We start from the raw sequence: 17,554 nt of genomic DNA on the forward strand, positions 1-17,554 counted from the left end.
ATGCCAATATAAAAATGGCACAGAGAAAGAACACTGATTTTCTTCTTTCTGAAAAGATGCTGGAAATATCTTTTGTAGTAATAGATGGCTTTCATGAAATGACAGTCATCTTGCGTTTGGCAGTTATCACTCCTGGTATTTGTTGGAATATTTAACGAATCCAGCTGAGAATGGATAATCGAGGAGGCAGGAGAGACTCATCAGGAGAGCTGTGTTTCTCTGCAAGGCTCTGAATTCAGCACTTTGAAAGCAGGTGCTTAAGTGCACACGGGTTCATGCTGTAATAAAGCTCGGTGTTTGGGGCAATTACAAAATTAGTATGTGTTTTCTCCACTTGTCTAGGGGTAGGGGGAAAAAATACAGTGTCACTTATCCAAGTAGGATTTCTTCCCATTTATGGTTCTCAAGATATATCAGTGCAGAGGAAGTGCCAATTGCTTTGATTTTTAAATCAAAAGAAAAATACTGCCTTTCTTCTTTAGATGTGTGGAAATGGTTAGAGTAACTCAAAGAAATATGAGCTATTTCCAGAGAATTTAAGAGGACTATCCAAGCAGGATGTGTGGTCTCCTGGATAACACAGGCCATGACACTTCTTCAGTTGGCCTCTGCCTAGAACCCCTCAGTGTTTGAGAGATGCTGCATATCTTTGAGAGGAGCCCAGTCTTATTAAATAACTTTGCCCTTCTGCAGTGCTTGAGCACGTTAATGGGAGCATATAAGGGCAAGAGAAATCCTGCTGCCAGCTGAGTCACCTTCCTGTAATGCTGGCTGATAAAATATTCATATACAAGGGACAGATGCATTCATCTGCAGTCGGTTCTTTTTAGGAATGTTAGGCCAGTTCGTTGGTACTAATCACTTTTGTACGAGGACCTCTTTGCCATTCTTGACCTCCATCCTGCCCTGTCATCCCCTTCTGGCCAGAGGCTCACATCACAGCCAGGGCTACACTGGTGCTTCTGGAAGGGAAGAAATGATGGATCCTGTTGGTCTGCTTGCATACTTGCACGGCTTTATCCGTTCCAGGTCTCACTTGGACTCTGGCTTTTGTGTTCTGTGGGAGAGACTGCATTCAGATTTCCAGGGGGCTTTCAAGAGCAGTGTGAAAATGGCTTTTTTGTCTGCCGTAATAGGATTTCGCATACAAGCACCTGCTGTTCGTTGAGACTGTTAAACAACTTCTTTGTTCTCCTCCATTAGTATTATGAGGATAATACTTGCATCTTTTTTTATCAGCTTGTTTCTAGACATAGTTACAAACGTCTGTCAGTGATGTAAGAGGAACGCGGTATCGATGCCACGTATTTCACTTTTAAAGGCTTGGAAGCTATGTCCGAGCACTGTAGCAAAGCTAGTCCTTCAGTGCTGTTAATCTTTGAAAACTTGTTCATTGTAAAACCTGTAGATGAAGTAGCTTTTGCTTGGAGACTGAAGCATAGATGATATTACAATAAATAGGTGGAAGAGAATGCAAAAAGCAGGAAAGAGTTGGGGGTGGGGGGAAACCAACAGAACCAAACAAACCGTAGAACAGAAACCCTACACACATAAGTTAAGTAGTTTCTTTTTAATTCAGTGGTGGGACTGAGTTCCAGGGCCAAACCCTGTAGGCATCAAAGTTTTGAGTGGTCTGCTTTTGAATTTTTTTTTTTTCATCTAGCCTTCCAAATACTAGTTTCCAAAGGATTAATTCCAGTTTAGGAAACCACTTAGTTCTTCTAGAGCATCTAGACAATAGCCTTCAGCAGAACTTACATATATTTCTGTTTTAAGATCCTCAGGTTGGGAATAGCTTTTTCATTCAGTTATAGTGTGTATAGCTAATCAGCTGTGCAGAGCTCGGAGTGTGAAATTTTTGGTGAGCTCTTACAGTTTAGGGTTAGTCTGGTTCCATTATCTGCTTACACGGTGATAACTGTGTTTTCAGAAACTGCAGCCTGATATATTTAAGGAAAACTTAACTGGTGCCATTTCTTTTTGTCCTGACTCTTCTGGTTTGGGCACTTGAGCACGTATTCCCTGCTTTGGGAGCAGCTGAGCTGTTGGTGAAGGGGTTGTAATGTCGGGGACGGGTGGAGCAAGGCAGCAGCTCGGGTCAAAAGCCACTGTGCTCTCCTCAGATAAGTAATCCCAACTCATGACTCAGAGTCTGGCATAGGTGCCGCTTGTGGCCCCGAGTGCTGCGGCAGGAGGGCCCTAAACCATTGCGTGGTGCGTAGGTATGTAGAGTTAAGGGAAATAAGTACATCAGGAAGTTAATTTAGTGTTTGATGGGAGGAGCTGGGGTAAGAGGAGTGCTCAGGATTGAGGCGTCAGAGGTGGAAGTGCTAGAAGGATAATGCAGCGCCCCTGAACAAACGTGCTTTCCAAGCTGTTGGAGAGCAGCCGGGCTGCTTCCTCCAGCCCTGTAAACCCCCGGCTGAGCCAGGGTTGTGTGGTGGGCTTGGGAGGGGGCCGGAATGCACCAGCTCACTGAATTCTCAGCCTCAGGAATAAGGCAAGGCTCTTCAGTTTGGAAGTAACTGAAAGCTAAGAAACAGCTATGAAAGCACAGAACTTGTGGGAATGCATAACCAGTGTTAATATTTGCACTCGGTTTGGGTTTTTTAATATTTCCTAGGGAATCAGAGGACACTTTTTTCCAAGCACAGTTTCTGTGTTAGTTGACACATACTTGTTTTACCTGAAATCTTTATACACAAAGGCAGTGTGTTTAGGTGCCTGGGTATCATCAAGCCTTCGTAACAACCAGTATAGGAGTATGATTTTAGGGAGTAGTTTATTCCTTCTTCCAGCGTGTTAGCACAGGATATCCAAAGTGGATGTGCAGGCTTTTTGCAACAGTAAAAGGATTGTTTAAGTTTTAATGTCGTGTTAAATGAGATGAGCATGCTCCTCACACGTCTTAGCTCTGCTGCGTTACAAAGCATCGAGCATGATGTGTGCAGCTGAAATAAAAATACCACAGCGGGGTAGAGATGAGAGAAGCTGGGGGGAAGATAATGAATTCCTCACTACAGAAGATGCTATGGTCTGAGCTTCTCTGGGAAAGCAACAGAATTGTCTCTGCTGTCTTAGGTTATTCAAATGTACCTCAGAGACTGGCTATATAGATCGTGTCCACTGGTTACAGCGAAGAGTATATAATAGAAAGTAGCTGACTGAGCTTTTGTGAATTATTGATGCTGTGGTCAACGAAAATAGTTCTTAGTGGCCTGTAAAGGTTTCTTGTCTTTGATAAATAAAGCCTAAGACTTCTGTATTCCACGTTTATTTGCTACAGAGCATCTTAATTAAGTTCAGAATACTTTGTTAAAGTTAACTCCAGCGCTTTATTTTAAAATAACTGGAGTGGAAGTTTCACTTCAATATGCTGTCTGCCCGTTGTGTCTTGGAACTAAAAGGTGTGACTCAAGATTGCTCGACATTTGCTAAAGCAAAGAAAGTTGGGGTAGGAATTACATTTTAATATATTCCTGTGTTTAACTCCTGTTTCCCCTGTTACTAGCTGCTTGTCTTTCAATTCACAGTGGTTTTGGATTGCATTTCCTCCTGTGATTGGGGATGTAAAACGAAATTCCGACGTTTAGGTTTGTTTAGGAAGGTGCCCCCTTCCTCTCATTGCGTGAGTGCACACAGTGCTGGAGTGTTACCTTCTGTAATAAAGCAGTAGAATGATAAAGGCAGGAGTTCATACACAAGGCTCAGCCACTTCAGTGCTCATTTTTGTTGGATGTCCTGCAAGAGTCTGGTTTTGCTGGTCCATGGCCACCTTGCTACCTTGCAACTCGGTATGAAGGAATTACTGTAGAGGCAGTTATTCCCTTCTTTGACATCCTTGTGTCCATGGTACAAGTTCCTGCTTAATTTTCAATGCACATTTAATGAAAACTGTTTCCTCATTCTCTGCTATCTTGGGGGAGAGAGGGGAAGGAAAAAAAAAAACCCCAAGCCTCAGTCAGGCAGAAGCAACTGTTCCAAATCTGTTTGTTGCTTATACATTCAACTGCTAGTTCATGTGGTCAACACATGAGCAACCAAACGTAAACCAAACAGCAGAATTTAGTATTGTAGTGGTGAGAAGTCATGTAAATACAGTTGAGTTCTCAGTATAAGAGGAAAACACAGGAGGTTTTACTTTGTAGCTCCTTAAAATAATTGATCTGCAAGTACGGTTTGCGTATTTTCTACCCATTCCATCTTCTGTATCACAACATTTTGCTGCTGTTCAGCTAACTTGGAAGAAATTTCTTTCAGAAGGCAAGTTTGCAGAAGTCATCTTTGTTGGCTGATGATGCGTGCTATCTATTTTTTTTATTCTTATGTTTCGCTTCCCTTTTGACTCTTATTTCTGAAGAATGCTTGAAAAATTGAAATGGATAGATGCATCCTGAGTGCAGTTGTCAGAGGATCTCTGCTGTGAGATCAGTAGCTATGAAGGTTGGTGAGGATAGAGCCTGACTTCTGAGTAACAGGAGACGGACCGCAGACTGGACCTGCTGGGTTGCGTCGCTGCGGCACGGCTGGGCTGGCAGTAGGGTGGGGGTAGGTTGGCTCAGAAACGTGCGGTGGAAGTGCTGCCATGTGGCATGAAATCCTCCAACAAAATGAGTGTCAAAGGGGGAGAAGGAACTCTCTAGTAATGGTGAAACTGGGAAGGAAAGGAAGGGAATGGATTTGCTGTTCAGGAATGGTTTTGCTGAGTCCTGAGCGGATTTAGTGTAGTTAAGGAAGGGATTTCCTACTTTGAAACATGACAACTTCAGGGAGTCTATTTTTCAGGCAGATGAACACAAGGTAATTTAAGGTTTTATTTGAAAAAGGAGCAATTTTCAGAGGAACTAGTATTATTTGGATTTTGTTTAATTAAAAAAATACACCTGCCCTCCACTCCAAGGCTACTCAGAGTAGATTAGCATAACCCCAGTTAATTTAAAACGTAATTTCATTACAGCTTGTACCAGACAATGCCATGAAGTAGCCTTCCTTTATCCACCCTGGTTGTGCAGTGCAAAAGTGAGGTGGTTTCACGTGTCAGCAGTGTGTGACAGCCTGCTTTTGTCATGGTTGCTTGAGCTCGCCAGTGGTATTTAATATCCTTGCTAGGGCTTGGTTGAACTTTGAGCACAGTTCTCAGTATTTGATAACAGATCGCTCATTATCACAAGACAGTAATCAGGAAGCGATTGTAGTGATTCATGCTTGGGTATAATTAAGTTAATGCATTGCAAATGATCACCCTGAGAAGTGCCCGGAAGTTGCTTGAACCATTCATTTCTATGAGAAGAGCTGCTACATGGCTGGCTTAGTGCTACAGTCACACAGCCCAGCAGCCTGTAGTATTGTGATATGTGCAACTAGTGATCTTCCAAAGTAGCTGTTAAGAGGGAATTTTCAAGGGTCAGCTCATCCTGTAGCTCCAGTATTGCCTAACACATTATTAGCGCTAGGATTTCTCCATAGCATAACCAAATGACTACCTGGTATGGCAGTAAAATAACAAGTGATACCAAACTGTGGCAGATTCCTTGACGGAATTTCTCTGGCAGCCACTGAAATTATTTTGAGTGTGAACACATTTGTGGAATTACTTGTGTGCTCCTGTGACAGCGTGCTGGGATATATGCCAAAAAACACGTGTCTCTTCTTGCAGCTTCGTAAGCCAGAATACTCTGCGAACCACTTTTGGATCTTACCACAACAAAAATGTGGAGTCAAAGAGGGTCTGTTGTATCTGAATTTGAATCACATGGCACTTGTAGACTTGGACATAATTTAGAGAATCAGTGTCTGTTGTGCTCAGTAAAACAGTGAAGAATTTTAGACCTGTGTTTGTGTGAATTCAAGGAAAATGGGAGTGAGAAACTGGCACAGAGACTCTTGCTGTGTGCCAGGGCTTCCTGTGAGTCTTGAAGTAATTCTGATTTTTCTCAATTGACAGTTGGTGTTATGGTTAACACCAAAAAATCCTTAATCTAATGCCTTGCTCTCAATTTAGTGTTGGCATTTAGGCTGAAAGTCTGCTGTAATTTCTGTGGTATTTTGGCTGACATGCCGGAGTGGTACTTGCTGAAGCACAACATGAAATTCAGTGGTTTGGTCTGATACTGTAGATTACTTGCGATAATACTTATTGACTGAACTTCTCTTGTTGAGCTTTTTTGACATAAAGGTCCTGCAACGTAAACTCTTGTTCAAGGTACATGATCTGCATGTGGGTTTTTTACTTGATTGAGGATTTTTGCTTTCCATTTCTGCCCCCAAAATTAGATTTTTTAGATCCATACCAGATTAAATAACCCCTTATTTCTGAAAGCGTAGACGCGTATCTTATGGAAGAGTGTAATGATGCTATGAAAAAACCTATCTATGTTTCTTAATAGTTTCTTAATGAATGATCTAAATGTCTCTGGGTTATAAAGTTGAGAGATAATGCATATTGAAAAGGGAACAAATATGTTGTGACAAATAGGTTGAAGAAACAGACTTGAAGAATAGCCTATGAAGATCTTATAACCAGGCACATGTATATTCTAGTAAAGATACTCTTAGAAGTCATTATTTCCTCCAAATGTGGCATGATTGGTGTCCCTGATGCATGCTGGATCTTTTGTGTGCCTTGAAAATGAATTACTTTGTTGGGGTTTCCCTTGTGAGGGGAGTGCAGGTTTTCTAACTCGGTCTTCTTGCGCCAACACGCCAGCTAGTTACCTTGTTTGCTGGCCTTTTATCTTCATCTGCTGCGTGGTAAGGAGGAACTTCACCACCCGTCGCTGCCGTAGGTTAGCGGCAGTTAAACAGTAGGTCCCGACAGCATTATGAAACGGGGTTTGCGTAATCACAATGCTCTGCCTAGATAGTTACTGTGACTGTGCTTGAAAACTAACTTGTTGCTCGTGCTGTATCCATGCTGTTCCGTATGCCTTCCTGTTTAGGTATGGGATGTTGGGACAGCAAATACCGTAAAACTTCAGGGCTGAAAATACAAGGTGTGGTTAACTTCACCGATTCAGCAAACCTGAAAAAAAGAACTGGCCTCATTAATGACTATGTATTTAGCTCCTTTGAGGATTGGCACAGATGCTGTAACTTTGGCCGTGAACGTTGCCGGGCTTCAGCTGCGTGGCACGTCTGTAGTCCCTGAAGCAGCATTCCACTAGCGCTTTCAACTGAGTAAGGAGAGAGTAAAAATAGCAACGATAAACTCTGTCTGCATCGCTCAAAGCTGAAGCCCAAGGGGTGGTGGAAATCAGTATCTTCTGCTTATAATTAAAGATGTTTTATGTAATACTGTAAATACACAGTTTGTAGGTAGTGCTGTCAGCCAGAAAGCATTAAGTACTTTACAAAGGCCACTGATACCATTATCTGTGCTGTGTGAGGAAACGGAGGGGGGATGTGGCCCTCGAGCAGGCTGAGCTAGAATTGTCCCATACTCCTTTGATAGGCACCCCACCAGCGACATTCCCCAACTCTCCTGTCCCACGGACCTGTTGGTGCGACTTCCTGCCCTGTGTGGGAGTAAGTAGGCGAGTCTGGGATACGGATTTGTAATAGCCAACTCTGTGCACATCGCTCGGGCGAGCATCAGGAAAGCCGAACTCCTGTTAAACCTGACTGGTATCAACTGCAATACAGGCAGTAACGTGGGGAGGAGAAAGCCCACGGTGTTATTGCGAACTGGGGGTGTGGTGGTGCCTCGGCTGGACCTGGCTTGAGGTGGTAAGCTGTAGGTGCAGATAGCTGTGCCGCTTGTGAAGAGAGCTGGGTTTATTTCTGCACATGGAAGAGGTGTAATCCGTAATCCAGATAATCTCCTCATGGGTTACTGGGAGCAGACTAGGCTGGAGAAGAACTTTGCCACCCCGTGAGTGTTTGTGGGTAGGGGGAGCAGAAATACTTGCATCATTTCAAACGGCAGGAGCTTTGCACTTCCCCTGGGGAAAAAGCATGCCCGCCTCCTTTGTATTCCCCCTCCCCTTGTCAGATCGGTGGTTTACGTGTGCCCGCGGTGACTATTTGAATAGCTTCCTACTTTGTTTTGCTGGAGGCCGGTTTCCGCAGGGCAGCGTTGCCCTGCTTATTGTCAGCTCTGCACTGGGCTCCAGAGGAGTGCGGAAGCATACCCCTAACTTTAACTTGGGTCTCCCGCTCTGTTTCCACAGAGACCAGAGCTCCTGTGTTTCAAGGAAGATATTTTTAGGAGCTGCTGTTTAGCTGGTGGAAGGACTTTCTTCCTTAATAGGAGAGCAGATTGTAACAGGACTCCTCTTCTCTCAGTGTCTTTTGCATTTTTATGTCACGTTCCTTCCTTTTTTTCTCCTTAGCCATGTCTGCTCTTCCTCTCCCCTTTCCTTTCCGTATCACTATTCCTGTTGCACAAGAATCCAGTACCACACGGAGTTTGCGGAGAGTGGAGAAGGGGCCCAGCGTTTCTTTAAATGACCTATATTTCAGGCTGAAATCCTCAGGTGGTTTTGCGCCTCGAGTGCACAGCGCCTGCCGACTCGCCAGCTGGGCAGCATTCCTGAAGACATGGAGTGTCACAGAGCCAAGCCCTGGCCTTCAGCTCCGAGAACCTCCCGCCTGTCAGCTGTTCACAACCCTTGAGTAGGAGTTGTCTTACGTCTTTGGCCTTGCAAGAAGAACGTCTTACATGCAGTGTTTCTGTTGATGTTTGTGGTGAGCTCAGTGTCTCACCTTCGGATTGATGGCCTAGTGGTAAAGGGCATAAAAAGATACATCTGTTACAGTCACTCTTCTGTCCTGGGAAGGTGGACTGTCCCTAACTAAAACAGCCCCAGAGGTTCCTTTAGTTGTCAGGCAGTAGGGATACAAAGCTGGAAAGGTGTTTGACCTAATGACAGGTCTGCTAACTCAGTGTCCCAATACCCTTTTATGATTGTTTTGTCAAAATTGTCACGTTGCCTTTCTGCTGAGTTAGATACTGAATAGTTGCAGCATTTATTTAGTGATGAAGGGCTGCTTTGAATTGAGAGACCAGGGGTGGGGGCAGTTAATGATGCTATCTGCCTTGAACTGGCATACTATGAAATTGAGATCTTGGTTTTTTCTGGAGAATCTACTGCCACAGCAGCAAGGTGCTCCACTTAAAATATGAGCTGTTTTCAGAAACAGAAGAACATCAAAAGGCCTGAATCCAAAGCAGATCACCGTTGAAGAAAATCGCCAGGCGAATGTATGTGTTGAAGGAATTCTCCTGCTACCCTAGGCTGTCCAGTTATCCTGTGATTCTCATTCAAACATCTGTCTGCATATTCTGCGTAGATTGTCAAGCCCCCTTTCTAAAAGGTGTACATTTATCGTGATACTGGAGTTCAGGAAGTTACTGCAAGCCCTACATTCCATATCATTCCATTCCTATGTCAGTGTCACATGGAGGTTCTTGTTCCAGCCCTGTTTTCTTGTATTCCCTGGTGCTGATGCATTGCTTCCCGTCTTTAATGCGATGTGACAGCCTCTAGATCAGCACATCGGATGCATGTGCTACCTTCAAAGGTTCATGCCTCCCCCACCCAGCAGCCGGAATGAAGTCCGTGAGCACAAGGCTTTGCTCCAGGATCTTGTTGACATGCATACCAAAATGAACTAGGCTCTGCTGTGTGGTGGACTGTGTCTGACAGTGAGGGAGGAAAAAAGTTCTAAGAGAGCTTCACAGCATCTCTTTAAAAACATCAGGCTATGGCTGTGGCGATAGACCACCAGCGTGAGCTGCTGCTTGGTTACCAAGAGGATACGATTTTACTCCAGGGAGATATTTTTATACAGTCGCTTATTCATATTGCAGTAGATGCCAAAAGCACACTGCTCAGCAGTACAGAAATACTAAGAAAGCTCCCGTTTCACAGAAGCTACAGTCACGACAATCCAGTCTGGTTTTACTTGATCGCAAAAACCAGGCAATCTCGACAGCCTGTAGTTGGGTGATTAGGACTGGATGATTATTCTGTTGTAATTTTAGTATTTAATTGAATATTCTTCCATTGTCATTATTTCTTTTGCACATACCCAGTCGTTGAGCTGCTCGAAAGTCACGTGTTCTCCAGGCCTGCCATACACCCTGCTATCAGTTGAAACGTTCCAGGAGTACGCTGGGTATAGCCTAAACTGTAGGGTTTGATTTTTCATTGTCACAGCAATGACAGCAGGACTGTAGGCAGCGTGCACTGGCAAAAAGGCATGTTCTGCACGAAGTATTTTCTACTAGAAATGTGTTCTCTTCTGCATTTGATTATTCTGTGTACGGCTTAAAATAGGAAGAGGAGTTACACATAGAAATATTCTGGGTTATAATTATATGTTATAATTATCTGACTAGCAGCTTTTGATTTGCAGCTTTCTTAACATGTTGTGGTGGCCAAATACTGTTGTACTCTTCGCTCCTTCCTAGACACTCTTGCCTCTTCCTGTGCCCCTTCAAATTCCTTTATATTTTGCATAGTTTTAAGTAAAAACGGATTTAGTATCATCCGTGAGGTTTTTCTGCGCTGTGAAACAGCACACAACCTAGGACAATTTCATAGACTGAATGGGAATATTGGGAAGCCATCCAGGACTCCCTATGAACCCTGAATTTTATGGAAGGATGGATCTTCATAGCAAAAGAAAAATGAGGAATAATTTACATTGATCAGAAATGGAAGAAATGAACAGAATGATCCTCTCAATTTTTTTATTCTCTTTGCTGCCTTTAGCTACACTAAGAAGGCAGTTTGGCCATTTAGTTCCTGCTGTGTGGAAAGAAAGGTGGGCAGAGCAGTAACCAGCTTGTTTACTGGTGGGCAGGCGGTTAGCCTCCAGAATATCTGATTGAAATTCCTGAGACTGACTCTGTATGGGGGGAGAAGTCTAACTTACGATTTGCTGTGAGTGAAAGATAAGAGTTGTTGAGGGAGGTGGTGCAGATTAACAGACTGATATTCCTTCTTTGAGCCGGTGTAATATTTTGGTTATTTGCTTTGCCAGACTATTTGGAGTTTAGACTTGTAAATCCATGTCTCCTGGGAATGGATTTTAAAGAGCTGGATGGTTAGGAGGGATGGAGGGACTTGAGGGATGTTTTGGGTTTTATCCCCCTTTCTGTTTGTTTAGGTTTTGCTGTTGTGATGCAAAAATGTGTTCTAGTTCTATGTGTTTGTTTTAAAGGGATGTTTCCTTTCTCTACAGGTATGGTGTTAGTCCTGAGAACATCATCCTGTATGGCCAGAGTATCGGTACTGTCCCTACAGTAGACCTGGCATCTCGGTACGAGTGTGCAGCAGTAATCCTTCATTCTCCCTTGATGTCTGGATTACGGGTAGCTTTTCCTGACACTAGGAAAACCTACTGCTTTGATGCTTTTCCAAGGTACGTATAAACTCTGCAAAGAGGGTGTTCTGTACTCAACATGCTCCTTAGGTGCTTAAAAGAGACTAGTTGTGTAACTTTGCAGGGACCTTTATTGAATTGTCACCTGCCTTTTAAACTGCACATATGCACACCCTCTAAATCCAGAGATTCACCGTGTAAGAGACAGGCTGATGTCGGTCTCAAACTGACATGACTTAGTGAACAAACAAAGCCTTAGGGTTTGTAACTAATTTCTCTTCTGGTTTTGTGTGTTATGGATTGTTAATATCAGAATCTTTATGCTCTGAAGTTTAGAGTAGCAGCTTAACAACTGATAATACACTGTTAAGTCTTTCAGGCTAATAACTGACGAATTAGTAATTGCACACTCTTAACATCTCGGTCCACTTTGATTTAGGAGGTAATATGATGTCATGATGTGGATGTGCTCTTTTCAAGCTGCTTGTTAAAATATTGCTAGTTTTACCAGATCAGCAGAGAAAAAGGTATAGATAATTGCTGCTTTTAAAGGCAGAAAACAAGAGAGGGTCAGAGGCTAGAGTGTTAGACTGATGGGGCTCACTTTTCAGCTTGGTTCTGCATTTCATGTGTAATCCCGAGGGAATGCATTTAGTGTTTCTTTGCCTTTGGTCCTTGTCAGTAAAAACCCGTCTGTGTCTTTATGCTGTCCATGCGAAATCTCTAAAGATACGGAGACTTGTATTTGTCCCTCCCTGATGGAGATCATGTAAGATCCTAATGTCTGTGACCAAAATAAAGTAAGTTACTGTCCCTCTTTTGGAAGATTTTGAGCTTGTTTTAGAAGCTCCAGAATGTTTTTACATACGGAAAGCTACATCCAACTGGTTTCAAGATAAAAGTTTGCCTTTATAGCCTAGCATTTCATTTGAAAAGCAATTGCTACAGACCTAAATGAGAGTATCCAAATATCTGGGAACACTGGAAGTCCTGGGAATAGCAAATGTTCTAGGAATCTTATAAACTTGCTGTTTGACCCAGTTTAAATTATGGGAGGGGAAGCCAGTCTCTATGTAGCAGTGTATGTAGACCTGGGGGGGGGTGAGGGGACGGCACAGATAAAAAGCCAAGTGGTCTGTGGAAGGGAGAAGACAAAGCAGAGACTTGAAATATTGTGCAAAGCTTGGCTTAGTAGTAGCCAAGTAGTAGTGGCTCTCACAGTATCTCTGTCCAGTCCCAGTGTTTAGAATCCTTCCAAAGAGGTTATTAATTAAAGAAGTAATTAAATTGCTGGAGGTGCAGTCAGAATTTGAAACACCCATACTCCAGCTCATTCATCATCCTCAAACCTGAAATATTTACAAATGCTGTGAGGGGGGGGAAAACAAAAACCTTAAAAATAGCTCCGTTTACAGAAGTAACAGCGATCAGCTGGTACCCACTAAATCACATAACAGCCCTAAAAAGAAAAAGTGGGAGGGGGGAGCAGTGACAACAGATGTACTGTAGCACTCGAGTGTTTTGTTCTTACCCTACCGAGCTGTTCCTGCTGTCAGCCCGACTTCCCTTACGCCGTAAGCAGGGAGAAGAAACGGCAGCGCGCTTTTGTGTGCGTGTGCAGCTCAACTGTCTGTCTGCACAGCGGGAGACAACATGGTTCTGTGTGCACCTCCCGTGGGTTGCTGTTGTGTGCGTTTATGTTGGGGCTCCATGAGAATTTGGTCTCTGTCGATGTTTCTCGCTGCAGAGCGGTGTGGCTGGGAATACTAAGTAAGCCTAGCGTGCAGTTTAAATGCTGCCGTACGAGTTGCTGAGTTGGCAACGGGACGCTTTCCAATTTTCTGCAAACTACAAATATGATCTAGCTTAATGGTCTGTGAATATATGTGAAAAAAAATAGTTTTGTTATCCGAATACTGAAGTGAAGGGGATTTCCTATAATAAATGAGAACTTGGTATCTGGCTACTAAAATGAGGTGTATCTGTAGGTGACATGTCTGTCACAGCATGGAATTTGGGGACATGGGCTTAAGACTTGAGTTTGTACAGCATGTTGATTGGAAAGTATTTACATATGGCTGTGGTGCTAGTTTGGGTTGGAAATAATGAAAAAAGTGCATTATTCTGATGTTCTTGGGATATTTTTCTGTGTTCAGCGTCGCTGTACACAACTCGAGTTCCAGATGGGAAAAGTGAAATAGGCTGCATTTTAATTTTAAATAACTTTTCATCTTTAAATGACATGAGATCTGGGGTTTTTTGAGTAGTATTGAGACAGAAAAGTGTTTACATTCACCTGTGTACTGGAATACCAAAGATAGTTCTCTAGAATATTAAATGCTGAGATTTATATGCGTGAGGTTTAGGGCTTCAGTCTACACCTTAATTTTTAATTAACTTTGTTTGCATAAAGCTTCTTTTAAACCTGTTTTTAAGTCAGTGTTTGGCATCTGTATTTCTTAATAATTTTAAAGAGTCTTGATAACTCTGTAAAATCTCCAGGTTTACCAAAATTGTATGCTTTCTTGTTCTTCAGTAGCAGGAAAATCCAGACACCTTTTATTAATAGTGTCAAGAAACAGACTTGTCCTTCTGTCAAATTGAGTATTACCCACGCTCGTTTTTCCACCCGCTTCATCCCATGCTCTGAATAACATCCTGAGCCAGTTCCTCCATTTGTTGATCTAAGTGGAGCTGGTAGGAAGGCAGTTGGTGTCTGCGTACCCATTTGGAGTTAACGATATTGGAATATATAATGATAAATATTCTGATGATAATATTGGAATTATTAACCATGAAATGTCTGGCTGGAAATGAAAGTTGGTGCTTCCATGAAGAAGGTCAGAGAAAGTTGCCATTTACCACTGTGAAGTTTGTGTGCTACCAGTGGGCCTCAGAATTGGGGTTTTCTAGCCTGAGCTCATAGGTGTGGCGGTGCCTTTGTCACTCTTCCCTTTCCCCTGAGCCCGTTTTCCTGTGAGAGGCAGTCACTCCCTATACTGGTCTGCCAAGTGGAGCCTGAACCAAAGGGAAGATTACTTTAAGGCCACTTTGCAGAAGTTGTCGATTGTGTGACATAAAATCCTGTGTGTTTTGTTTGGATCGGGGTTAAATATCCTTGTGTAACGCTCCTCTCCCAGAGTTTTCTTCCTTGCCATTTGAACATGGACAATCAGTCCAAAGAAGGCTGTTTTTTCTCTAGCTGAATCTACTTTACTTTGGGCCTTCAAAGAAGGTTCAAACCTCGTGAGCTGAGGCTTTTTTCTTTAATAAGCCTTATGGTGGGAATGTAGTTAGTAACTCCTAAGGTGTTAAACTGGAAGGTGCTAACGTGTGGTGTGAGGAGGCCGCACTGGCAGCACGTCCCCTGGGCTTCACTTGCCTCTCGGTGGTTTTTGTGATGCACCTGCTGGTTTGGGGGTTGGCGTGCTGCCCATTCGAGCATCTTGTTGGAATTGGTGTGATGATGATGGCGATTGCAGTGCAGGCTCCCGTTTTACACGTGTGTTCTGGGAGTGAGCCTCATTCCGTATTGCTTGGGCACGATTCCGGCATTCTGCAGCCCCTTAGAAACATGCAGTGGTGACCCGATCGTGCGTCGGTAGGTAAGCGTCCTTTCTTTAAAGGGACAGAAGTAAAAGCCCCAAACTGAGCTATGTTTTTCTTTTCCATCCCCCAGCATTGACAAGATATCTAAAGTAACCTCTCCTGTGCTGGTCATCCACGGTACCGAAGACGAGGTCATTGATTTCTCCCACGGCCTGGCCATGTACGAGCGATGTCCGCGAGCGGTAGAGCCCCTCTGGGTGGAAGGGGCTGGGCATAATGACATAGAGCTTTATGCACAATACTTAGAGAGACTAAAACAGTTCATCTCTCATGAACTTCCCAACTCCTGAAGAAGCCTACCTGATCTTACCTCAGTTACTGTGAACGGAAGAAATTACCTGGTTTTGCACATGCTTTAACTGGATAGCTGTAATAGCTTTATACTATGAAGAAATACCCTGTCTTGAGGGTGTTCTAATCAAACATCTGATGAAATTTGTCTTTTATATCTGGAAATTATTCTACTAATGCACACAAATATGGTCAACTACTGTAATTCCAACAATTTTTAGCTCGTTGCCCTGAAGGAAGTGGGAATACTAGCTGCTTATGGGGACACTTTTTACCTAGTGCTGTATTAATCGAAGATCAGTTTTCTCTGTCTCACTTCAGATCGTTTCTAATTCTGTCCTACAAAGACTTTTTTTCCCCAGCGTTCTCAGTGCGGAGAACGTGACTGTTATGAGCTACAGCTTGTTCCGAACAACTGGTCCTGGGTTCAATCTGAGGGAGTGCTTTCTCTGTGAAGTTTCTAGCTGTGGTATTGTAACTGGAGAGTTATTGTGATGAAGTCCCCCCTCCTCCCTTCTAGTGTTCTTTTGTTAACTTACTGATCTTCCCAAGTAAATTATTTAAATATACTTTTTCCTGAAAATAAACAAACTACTATATGGGGCTAAACTCTGTAAGGACCTCTCCATTACCTGTGTAAACATAACTGGAATATTCTTAAAGGAACTAGGGACAAAGTTGCTTTTGTTTAAAAAATAAATGTGTAAATTTACTACTAGAAAACTCATTTTAATATTCAGATGGTCTGAATAATAGCCATAACGGACATTTCCTTCTGTAAAGCATTCCTGTAGACTTTTTAAAAGTACTGTACATATTTGAATTTACATTGTGCATAGATTCTTAATTGGTAGTTTTAATTTAAGTCTAGTTACAATAAACTGCAAAATTCTGGTTTGTATATGATTGAATACATTTTGTTAAAATATGTTTTTATCCCTATATTATTTTGCTATTAAAATTTTATAAAGTTTCCAGGACAAAAAAAAAAATTTACACATTTATGTTTTGATGAATTTATGAAACTAAATTTACATTGAGCTGATCTTTTTAGTTGAGAAGTAATTTGATTCTTTGACACTGGAATCGCACAGATTATGCATCAGAAATGCAAGACACTTAAAAATTGTTACACTACTAGCATAGGTCTAACTTTTCCAAATTTAAAGGCCTTAAATGTACTGTAAGCCTCAGATTGTTGTATAAATTGATCGCGATTGATTGCAGTTTGTGTCCTGTTGCTGGAATGCAACACAGTGATTGTAATGGAATAAAGGATGCATGGATTAGAGCTTGCTGAATTTTGGAGTCTTATTTGGCCTGTAATTTTCATAGACAAGGAGAGAGTGAAGTGCAGGTTACTGGATAGAGGAACTTGGATTTCATTATTCAATTCCTTCCTTTAGGAGAGTTTTCCTTGAAAGTACCACGTAACATTTCCATGAAGCTCAGTATATGAATCAAATGTAAAGGAAATTACTTTTAAGGGGTGTTCAGCTGGTTTTAAGTAAAGAAAAAATCATGATCCATTGCCTGGAAGAGTTGTCAGGGGTCTTTATACCAGGCCTGCAGTTAACTGTCAGCACTGCAAGCAGGTCCGTTGTCTTTGACTAGTCACTTGGCCCCGTTACTGTAGAAGGAGAAACGTTCCCTTAGAGTGGGCAGACATCAGGACAGCCGTCCTGCTCCACATCATCTGGATCCACATGTCTCAGCTGCCCAGGCTTGAGTTTTAATGCCCCAAGCAGCAGGGCCCCAGCTCTCCTCCTGGGCACTGGTGGGTTTTGCCCACTCATCACCTCAAGGGTGCTGCTTCCCTCCTGTGTGTGAAATCAATGTTCAGGTACAGGTCTCTTCCCTTATTTTGCACCTTCATCAATCTGCAGTAGGTTTTCTTCATTTCTACAGGTGTTCTTCCTGAGACTGTAGCCCTGTGGAAACAAATATACTGAGGGTATAGACGCTCTGGACAATGGCTGAAAGAGTTTGAAAGTCTGGGTAGTGACTTGGGGAATTTTTACTTACTTAGGCAATGTTTTTTGTTGTGCCGAAAACTTCAGCCTATGTTTCTTCTCCTCATAACCCCCTTTTCTTCAACAAAATGGTACTTCTGACCTTTTTCCTAGAAACTGATTTTAATTACTACTTCTCCAACTCCTGCAGTTGTTTTGCGACTTGTCTTTGCTTTTGGTTGGTGTTCCTCTTTCAATGAGAACCCCAGTTCTGCGTTGTCACCTATGTCCCAGAGTCTCTGCTCCTGCAGCCCGAGTTCAAGGCACTGGCTAAACATGAGCTTCCACTTGCACTATCTCTTACTCGTGCA

The 17,554-nt window shown here is 42.7% G+C and overlaps 1 protein-coding gene across 1 annotated transcript in view; it reads left to right on the plus strand.

Moving 5' to 3' along the window:
* The window catches only part of ABHD17C (abhydrolase domain containing 17C), a 29,150-nt gene extending 12,622 nt beyond the window's left edge, over window positions 1-16,528 (plus strand). The window contains exons 2-3 of the mRNA XM_010146825.1: window positions 11,191-11,370; window positions 15,011-16,528. Of these exons, the coding sequence (XP_010145127.1) occupies window positions 11,191-11,370; window positions 15,011-15,230 (400 nt within the window). The 3' untranslated portion in view covers window positions 15,231-16,528. The remainder of the gene's footprint in view (window positions 1-11,190; window positions 11,371-15,010) is intronic.
* Window positions 16,529-17,554: the final 1,026 nt, after the last annotated feature.

Source organism: Eurypyga helias, unplaced genomic scaffold (genome assembly GCF_000690775.1).
Source record: "Eurypyga helias isolate BGI_N326 unplaced genomic scaffold, ASM69077v1 scaffold24882, whole genome shotgun sequence".
Lineage (NCBI taxonomy): Eukaryota > Metazoa > Chordata > Aves > Eurypygiformes > Eurypygidae > Eurypyga > Eurypyga helias.